Source organism: Protopterus annectens, chromosome 3.part0 (assembly GCF_019279795.1).
Source record: "Protopterus annectens isolate FY-2018-M chromosome 3.part0, PAN1.0, whole genome shotgun sequence".
Taxonomy (NCBI): domain Eukaryota; kingdom Metazoa; phylum Chordata; order Ceratodontiformes; family Protopteridae; genus Protopterus; species Protopterus annectens.
This window is the reverse complement of record NC_056731.1, coordinates 397155116-397165160: the sequence shown is the minus strand read 5'-3', so window position 1 is coordinate 397165160 and position 10045 is coordinate 397155116. Positions and strand designations below refer to the sequence as shown.

Genomic DNA, 10045 nt, shown 5'->3' with positions numbered 1-10045 from the left:
AACAGACTCTCGCCTGAATTAAGGGGCCAGGGATCTCTCACTCAGTTCAGAAAGGCCTTCTCTGAACACTTGCTAAAGGAAGCTGCTTTAGGGACAATGGTTAACCTCATCATTTGCTATCAATCAGCATACTACCTCCACTAAGACATTCACCATGAAATGTTGAATTCTAACACCATGTTACCTCAGTATGACAGTCTTTCCCTGCTTGTTATGCTAAATGTTGTTGTGCTTGTTTCCTGAAACATTGAAATTCAAAATGAATGTGTGTGTGTGTGTGTGTGTGTGTGTGTGTGTGTGTGTGTGTGTGTGTGTGTGTGCATATTTTATATATATATATATATATATATATATATATATATATATATATATATATATACACATACATACATATATATTTGTATATGTATGTTTATATATATATATATGTGTGTGTGTGTGTGTGTGTGTGTGTGTGTGTGTGTGTATACACATATGTGTGTGTGTGTGTATATGTACATAAACAGTTTTTTAGGCTAGAACATTTATGTAAATAAAGAGATGTGGGGTTATAAACCTTCCAGATGGGGTTGTTAAAAATACCTTCAACAAAATGAGCGTTCCATTCTGGCTTTTACTTTTAGCATTATTTAAAATGGTCTTTTCTTTTCAGGTAGATATGGTTGAGCGCATGAGTCTATATATACACTATTCATGTTGCTCTCTGTACTTTACCAGTAAATTTATTAAAATTAGCATAAAATTACTTATATGGTAATATACTAAAAGTGGAAAAGCTTTTGTTGCATAAAAGTGAGGAAATTTTATATATACATATATATATGGCATATATCACAAGCATCTATATAGCACATATATTATAAGCATGTAGTCATACAATCATGTAATGGATTGAGAAGCAAAAATATATTCATTACAACTGAATTTTCTTCTTGTCAAATTCAAAATGCCATAAAATGTAGCTATGCAAGTAAAATGCAGTTACATTTCTCCTGCAAGCCAAAGAATAAACTCATTATTAATTCAATTTACTAACAAAATAAATATATCTTTGCTGATGACAAGATTGTTTTACTCAGCATACTGTTACAAGCCACTTCAGTACAATGAAAAACCTTTGACACAATCTTGGTTTGATTACAACCAGACAATGAGATAAGAAAATCACTACAAGATCATTTATGTTTGTTGCACATACACTTAAATTGATAATACTTAAGGAATAAACACTCTCAGTACCACTGGTAACACACATTTCGGCTTTAATTTGCTTCATATCAGTTTCACTTAGTATCGGTTATGCAAGTGTATTAGAGAAAGCTGATCATTAGTGCCATAAATATGCCATCAGCGCATGCTTTCTGTTTAAATCAATCAGAACAAGCCAACCTGACAGCTGCTTTTTCCATAGCATCTGGGTGTTCCACAGAAGGAAATTCATCAGCTAAGATGTCTTCTGGGGTTCGTGAATCAGAAAAAGGCACAGGCTTTTTATTTTCCTTAATACTAGCTGCACCTGTAAGGGCATTCCATAGGCAGCTCTGAGACTTGGATCCTGCAAAACATAAAGCAAGAATCTATGCAGCTATGCAGCATTTCCTCATTTCCAGTGTACAGATGATGAACCAAAGCAGAAATAATGTTATAAATTTTATATATTTTTAATCAATGATTTACCTACCATTTCCCATATATCCAGCTACATTTTAAAACAGGATTGAATCTATCCAGATGTGGATGCAAGTACACTCATTTTTAAAATGTGAAGCTAAGGATCAGTCTAACTACATGCACATTTAACACTGTCCCGAATTTTCTGTGTGTTTTTTTTTTCTAGTTGTTTCACAAAACGTAGGCACTTAGGCATAAAAACAGTGACGTATTTATATGCTGGAGGAGAGAGTTTGCCATTTACCACTCAGCTTCATATGCATTAAATTTAGCAATAGAAAGTCTGGAATTAATTCTGTAATGTGAGCTTACCTTTATCCTACATTCATCATAGCTTTTATAAGAGCTCTTTGCCCCTGGCAGCGAGTTGCATACTGATATGAAAGGAGTAGGAGGATGAAGGCTGTTTTTGACCTGCAGTTTGGAGACTCTAACCCAATGGTTGTTGATATCCAGCAGCAGTGCTACATAGAACCTAGCCACATTTAGCTAGGAATTTCATTCTAATTACCACTAAATAGCGGTGGTGCAGCGGTAGCGTTGTCGCCTCACAGCAAGAGGCTCTCCCATTTGATTCTCAGCTGGAGTGCCTTCTGTGTGGAGTCTGCATGTCCTCCCCGCAGTTGAGTGGCCTTAGAAAAACATGTGTGAATGAGCGTGCCTTCATTGAAGGTTGGGCACCGAGCTGGCATCTCGGCACTGTAAAAATCTACTGCCAATCATTAACGGACCGGAGTTCTGCTGTGGCGACCCCTAAATGGGAAAAGCCAAAAGAAGAAAAAGAAGAAGACACAGCACAAAAATTAGTCATTGCTAATCCATTATTCCACCAGATTCCCATTGTGGTTAGTGGTGTATGAATCACAGCCATGAGAAAGGCAGCATTTATGACATAGTCATATGCAGGTCAAATCAGATATGCTCTCACATTCAAGCCTAATTTCAGATAGACTTACATGGACTCCAACAGTAGATAATTAAGTACTTCTCAAACCACCAAAATCAAAGGCATGCTTTTTGGAATATCTCAAAAACTCAGTCACTCTCCCACCATTATTGTTACTGACCTAAACAACAATATCATAGAAAGACCCTGCACCTACAAATACTGACCTAAACAGCCATACCATAAAAAGACCCTGCACCTACAAATACTGACCTAAACAGCCATACCATAGAAAGACCCTGCACCTACAAATACTGACCTAAACAGCCATACCATAGAAATACCCTGCACCTACAAATACTGACCTAAACAGCCATACCATAGAAAGACCCTGCACCTACAAATACTGACCTAAACAGCCATACCATAGAAAGACCCTGCACCTACAAATACTGACCTAAATAGCCATACCAGAGAAAGACACTGCACCTACAAATACTGACCTAAACAGCCATACCATAAAAAGACCCTGCACCTACAAATACTGACCTAAACAGCCATACCATAGAAAGACCCTGCACCTACAAATACTGACCTAAACAGCCATACCATAGAAATACCCTGCACCTACAAATACTGACCTAAACAGCCATACCAGAGAAAGACCCTGCACCTACAAATACTGACCTAAACAGCCATACCATAGAAAGACCCTGCACCTACAAATACTGACCTAAACAGCCATACCATAGAAAGACCCTGCACCTACAAATACTGACCTAAACAGCCATACCATAGAAAGACCCTGCACCTACAAATACTGACCTAAACAGCCATACCATAGAAATACCCTGCACCTACAAATACTGACCTAAACAGCCATACCATAGAAAGACCCTGCACCTACAAATACTGACCTAAACAGCCATACCCTAGAATGACCCTGCACCTACAAATACTGACCTAAACAGCCATTCCCTAGAAAGACCCTGCACCTACACATACTGACCTAAACAGCCATACCCTAGAAAGACCCTGCACCTACAAATACTGACCTAAACAGCCATACCCTAGAATGACCCTGCACCTACAAATACTGACCTACACAGCCATACCCTAGAAAGACCCTGCACCTACACATACTGACCTAAACAGCCATACCCTAGAAAGACCCTGCACCTACAAATACTTAGGGATTTGATTTGATCAGTCACTACATTTCCATTTCCACATACATAAAATGAGGGCAAAAATTAACTCCCTCCTCTTTTGTACAAAAATAAAAAAAAAAAATCTCACATTTTCTATCTCAACTACCCAGTCATCATTGACAAGGGAGTCTTACTCCCCCAGCTGGAATATGGTCTCCCCATTATTGCTACCACCTCCAAAAAAAGCACCCCCACCCTCCAGACAATTTCCAACACTACCTGTCATTTTAATAATAATTCTCTATCCTAGAAACACCACTGTCACAACCTTGAAAAAGCAGTTTAGTTTGATTACCCACAAAACAAACAGCCAACCTATTATGAGAAGCCTAATTATATAAACTACTTAATCTAAAGACATTTAATCCTCTCCCCTCTTGCAACTAAACTTTATGTAAAAACCTCCACATACAGTCCAACACACTACTCTCACTACACCAAGCACTGCTTGTACCATCTCCACAATGGTCCCCAATATTTGGCAATCCCTCCACATTGACCTAAAATAAATCAATACATGCTCCAAATGCAGACTAGATCTCCAAAAATTCATCCTCGGCTAGTATACCTGCTTTCCCACTTGACACATCACCTGACCAACCATCACTACCTCCTATCATCTTTTCTGTTTTCCTGTTATAACTACTGAAATTCAGTTATCCTTGGAATTTATTGTAAATCTTGTATATACTATTCTGTAGTAATAATGTATCTCTGCTGTACTATATTTGTACATATACTCTTTTTCCATGTGATTTTTAGTAATGCTTATTTACATGAAATGTCTATAGCTTACATATGGGTTGTGCCTTAAATTGTTCATGTTGCTCAGCGTACTACACCGGTAAACAGATATAAATAAATAAATGGGTCTATATTGCCAGATCTAAACTTTAGTTACTTGAATACCTAATGATCTATCTGATAATATCTAAATCCAAAAACCGAGAAAGGGCCGATTTCACGCAGGGAAAGAATTCCCTTGGCCGTTATGCAGATTATGCTCTTTTGTCCAATGTAGAGCAATCTCTGAGTTGGTATATTTAGTTAGGGGGGGGTCCACATCGGGGTGAGGGGGGGGGGGCGAAGCCCCCTACTTGATTTGGGTTTAAAAGGTTTTTTTTTCATATGGCCAAGGGAATTCTTTCCCTGCGTGAAATCATCCGTTGGCGGTTTTTGGATTTTGATATTACCAGAGCAATCTTTAGGTATTCGAGTAAAGTTTCGATCTGGTAATATAGACCCTAAATAAACATATTTTAAAAGTAAGACAAGAATACTTAACACAACTCATTCTTTTTTATAACTACATAAGCACTGGAGATTTGTAATTTATGACAATGATTTATAAAGTGAGATGACACAAATTCAGCAACCATCACCAGAGACCAATGTTAAAGGTATAATGCTCAACAAGTTAGCCTCTCAATGTTTCCATATGTGTAGATAGAATTTTGCCTCTGTGAATATAAAACAGCCTTTTTCACAAGAGGTCTACACCTAGAAAATTGTACATAAAAAAGTTCTTCAGGTTGTGTACTGTAAAATGGATCCCCATAGTCTCTCAAATAAAAAGAAATGTCTGGGTTAGTGACTACACAACTGCAGACTTCTAGAATGAAATGTACAACAGCTGTAACATCTCTCGATTTTGCCGCAGTAGCTGTAACTTTTATGAAGTGTTAGAACCAAATTCTTCTTTACATTATTACTAGCTTGGGGTTCAGAAATGGAATACTTATTCAGGTCTCCAGTGTTTCATTCTTAGGAATGAAGCACTAATACATTCAATAACCTGTTATATTTTCTCTCAGGGAAGGACAGGGTAATCCTGGCAATATTTCTACCACTTTAGGAGTTACAATTGGTCATTAATGCACTAATGCAGAACATCAATAATGTATTCCTTAACCTGTGAGGATGTATTAGTCTGAAGTGACCTTGCTGAGATTCTTGTTTTACTGTGGTGTTACTGTTAATATGGCAGGGAAAGTTGTAAGGATCTAAAAGTCTTCCTCATAGGTAAGTAATAGGCTATCAGTCTGCTAACAAGTCTAGCCAGTGACGAGAAGTCAAAAACAAACTGTGTATTTTGTATCTGTGAGGTAAAATCCTTAACCATTATGCTAAACCTCTCCCTGTGTCATAGTGATGAGACTTGTAAGGACCTAACAATAGGCATTGCTAGGCTAGGCTTAAAAATGTTATAGTAGAATGCAGTAATGGAGACCCTTGATAGGTAAATCAGATTATAGAAGGGGAGGCCAAAAATATAATAATGTACTCATTCTGCATAGGCAGATCTCACAAAATGTTTAAATTAAAAACAGACTTGTTTTCATTATCATATGTATTGCTTCCATGTGCTGTACATTCCTAATAACAAAGTTATTGGGTAAATATAAAATACCAGAGACTAAGACATTGTTAGCCTATAGATTACAAAACTGGTAAAGCAGATGTGCCTGCTAAATGTTTTGCAGTGCATAAAATGTAATACATTATGTGCTACTGTACGCTTTTCCATGATTCAGGTCAGACAAAATGCAAGTAAGACACAGCAGGTGCACAGTGCTGATCAGGCTGTTGTACATTGATAAGAAAGGCAGCTTATCATATGGTAAGAATGCAGTGGCTTCAAACTCTTATCTTTTCTATATGATTTTGCTTTGCACAATCCTTTCTTGATTGTATAACTCCATCTTTTCTACTTGCTTTTGATTTCTACAGGCTTTTCCTGGATTCTAGATCATTTTAAGTAATTTTCTTAATCAGGCTAATGTTCCAGTATCACTTCTGAGAGCAGCTGCAGCTTCCTAATAGGGTTTCTCAGTTTTTATAATATTTTATGGTCATGATAATAACAGCAATAATATCAATAATAGCACAATTGTTATCATTTAAATATTGTACTTCAATTTTTTTATAAGTAGTGTTCAAGATAGCAGCTCAGGACAATTATTTTGCTATTATTCTGAACTGCCTGAAATGCATTCTTTATCCCCAAAGCACATTTTGAATTGTTTTGTTTAAATTACCTTCAGATGAGTTCTGATATGGCAGTCAAAGGGTGAGAAGTAAGACTTCTTTTGCTGAGTTGGTGTATCATTAACTTTTATAAAATGCTGGTAGATTCCTTAAAATTGTGACCCAAACTCTCCTTAATCAGCAAATATGCTCCCTGAAAAGCAATATCGAAGAGCATTCTATACAATCAGAAATATATAAAAAAGTGGTAGAGTGATAAGAAATTGAAACAACCATTGAGGAGGTAGAAGAAATGATCCCCTCTACTCTGAACAAAAAGATCAGCCACATTTACACAGAAATTTTTAAAATTAGTGTGCATTGATAGACTACACTGCTACTAACAGCAAAAAGCTACAGCCTTTAGAAAAGGTTCTAACAGGGCACTAAGAACACATAGAACTACAGCAACAGGAGATGGAGAATAGAGAAAAATTGTACAAAATGTAATAAAAAAGCAAAGAAATAAAGCACTGAACTAGAAGAATGATCCAGGAGGGAAAATATTAGGTTTAATGCTATTCCAGAAAATATGGGGTAGAGACTGTATATCATTTATAAGAAAGTACCTACAAAAATGGACTAGAATTCCAAATGAAGAAATTATGATTTACGAAGCCCACAGAGTGTCTTTTCCATGTGCCATGAGAAAAAAGCAACCGAAACCCATAGAATTAAAATGCCAAGCATATACCCTGAAGGAAAAATTCTGACACTACTGTTAGAAAGGGCTACTATTTATAAATTGGGGACACCAGAATACTTGCAGACAATGAGTACTCATTGGAAAACCAAATATGAAAGGAACGCTTCATTCCAGCTATTAAGAATTGCAAAGAACTTAATCTTTGATTTGCTGGGTTCCAAGACACATATGGATCCAAAACAAGCAACAAATGATTTAGATAAAAGAAGTGAAGATATGAGGAAAAACTGTGGCGAGCACAAAACTGAGCTGCTGAATGGCATCAGTAAAAATGAGTATACCAGAGTAGAGAGAATGCAAGCAAAGCTGTTTCCTATGTTTTAAAACGAAATGCTGTACAAACTGAAAGATGTGAAGGAGCATGACAAGATCATGGCAAGATCATTGATCAGTAATCATTTAGAAGAGTCTGAGTGTAAGTGGATCCCAGATCTAGGTGACAACAGAGTGCATGGGAGTTGAAAAGGTGTGTGTAATGTCGACACCAGTACTTAGAGTGACCATATATTTTTATATATATATCTATATGTGTGTGTGTGTGTGTGTGTGTATGTGTGCCGACTTTGTTTCATTGAATTTCATTTCACTGAACTGTGGTTAGTATATATAGCACTGTGTAGAGTACTGTAAGGCAAGTCAAATGTATATGCCCTTTTCCCCACTGTAGTGTGATCCTGGAGTTAGTATATATAGTTAAGGTGGGTGCGGGGGCATAGCCACACACATTGGGGGTGTGGGTGGCGTAGCCCCCAACTTAGTTTGAGTACATATAATCTTCTGGCGAGAATTAGTCATTGGTGTTACAACTAGGCATGTCTATTGTTTAAAATGTATTGTTTTTAAGTTTTTGGTAAAATACAAGATAAAATAAACAAGGTGGGGTGGTTGGCCCCCACACCCCCCTAACTATATATACTAACTCCAAAATTGTACTACAGTGGGGAAAAGGTCACATACCTTTTATTTGCTTTACAGTAATCTATACAGTGCCATATATACTAAGTTCAGTTCAGTGAAATGAGTTTTTAGTAATCTGTGTTTTTAGCAATGTGGTTGGGGTGAAATGAAATTCAGTGAAATGAGATTCAACAAAACAAAGAAGATCCATATATACATATACTTTTATGTAGGTCAGAGCTTGTGTTTCTGTGTGGGAAGGAAGGTGTGTGTCTGTGTACAGCAGTAAGCGAGATTTTGAATTTCGCACTTCTGAGTTTTCGTTCTTTTCAGGATTCCACTTTATGGGCTCGAAATACTGAATTTCGATATTTCAGTATTTTGAGCTTCTAAATTGAATCCATATATAGTTATAAGAACACACACACACACACACACACACAGCAGGAGGATGCAAGATAATGGACATGCGTCTTTACATTTTAATGAGCTATCAACAGGAAGCTGCAAGTCTTATGGTACACATTTGTTCTGGAGAGTTCTTTTAGAAGCTTACTCATCTGCTGGCACCTGAAAGTAGAATAGCAATACCAAGGAATGTCTTTGGTCCTAAACTAGAGTATCTGTACCCTTCACTCCATTACAAGCTGAAGAAAATAAACATTGTCACTGTGCACTTTCAGCAAATGCAGAAATTGATTACTGTGATTTTTTGGGGGGAGGGGGGAATTAAGTGGCTGACCTTTTTAGCAGCAGGGCAACTCTCTTATTAAATACAATGCTTTTCAAAATTATAAAACTTCATTATTATTTACTATTTAAATCAAATTTCTCCCTCACAAACAAGTATTTTTGTTTAATACTGAGTAGCCCTCTATTTGATTTCTAAGGCAACAAACCTCGTACAAAATTGCACCTGCTTCGTGGAATAAAATACCAGAAGACATCAGAAATGAATGAATGCTAGTAACTTTTAAAACAACTCTAAAGGAAATCTGTACAAACAAACAAGCAAGTAAACAAGCAAACAAACATAAATAAATAAATAAATAAATAGATGTGCTTGCTTCAGGGATAATGGTTAAGTTGAACTGCAGTTATCTCATACCACTACTCTGAACATTTTTTTTTTCATCCCCAGACTATATCTGTTGAGCTTCCAAACATACGTACGTAAATGTAAATATTTGTAAATGCATGTGCCTTTGTCACTGTGGTGTAATGCAGTGGAATTTGAAAACATTGCAAATACTCTTTTTTTTTTTGTCCTGCATCTTATTATAGGTTTTCTTCAGTTTGTTTTCAATATAAATATTATTTCATTAGATTCCTACACCTCTTAACAATCTTATACTCATCAAATATCTCCAAATTTGAAGAGTTTTTATTGGAACTGTTGCATTTTCTTCTGAGGTCCCTTTTTCTATAGGTGTTTTTGGTACTTCCATATTATAGCAGCCCCGGCGATAGCCGCCTTGCTGATATAGTTAGGTAAACAGCAAACAGGGTGATTAATAGTGAAAGACATTGACAGAACATAAGGGGGGACATTAATTCATATTCAGAGTGGTATGCAATAACTTGAACACATATCACACGTACATTTATCAGGTTAACAATAAAAAATATTTTTATTACCATGTAGGT

At 36.6% G+C, this 10045-nt stretch overlaps 1 protein-coding gene across 1 annotated transcript in view; it reads right to left on the bottom strand.

The window, feature by feature from the left end:
• Positions 1-1282: 1282 nt before the first annotated feature.
• The window catches only part of LOC122796396 (calcium/calmodulin-dependent 3',5'-cyclic nucleotide phosphodiesterase 1C-like), an 841992-nt gene continuing 833229 nt past the window's right edge, over positions 1283-10045 (bottom strand). The window contains exon 3 of the mRNA XM_044064847.1: positions 1283-1555. Coding sequence (XP_043920782.1) covers positions 1371-1555 — 185 coding nt within the window. The 3' untranslated portion in view covers positions 1283-1370. The remainder of the gene's footprint in view (positions 1556-10045) is intronic.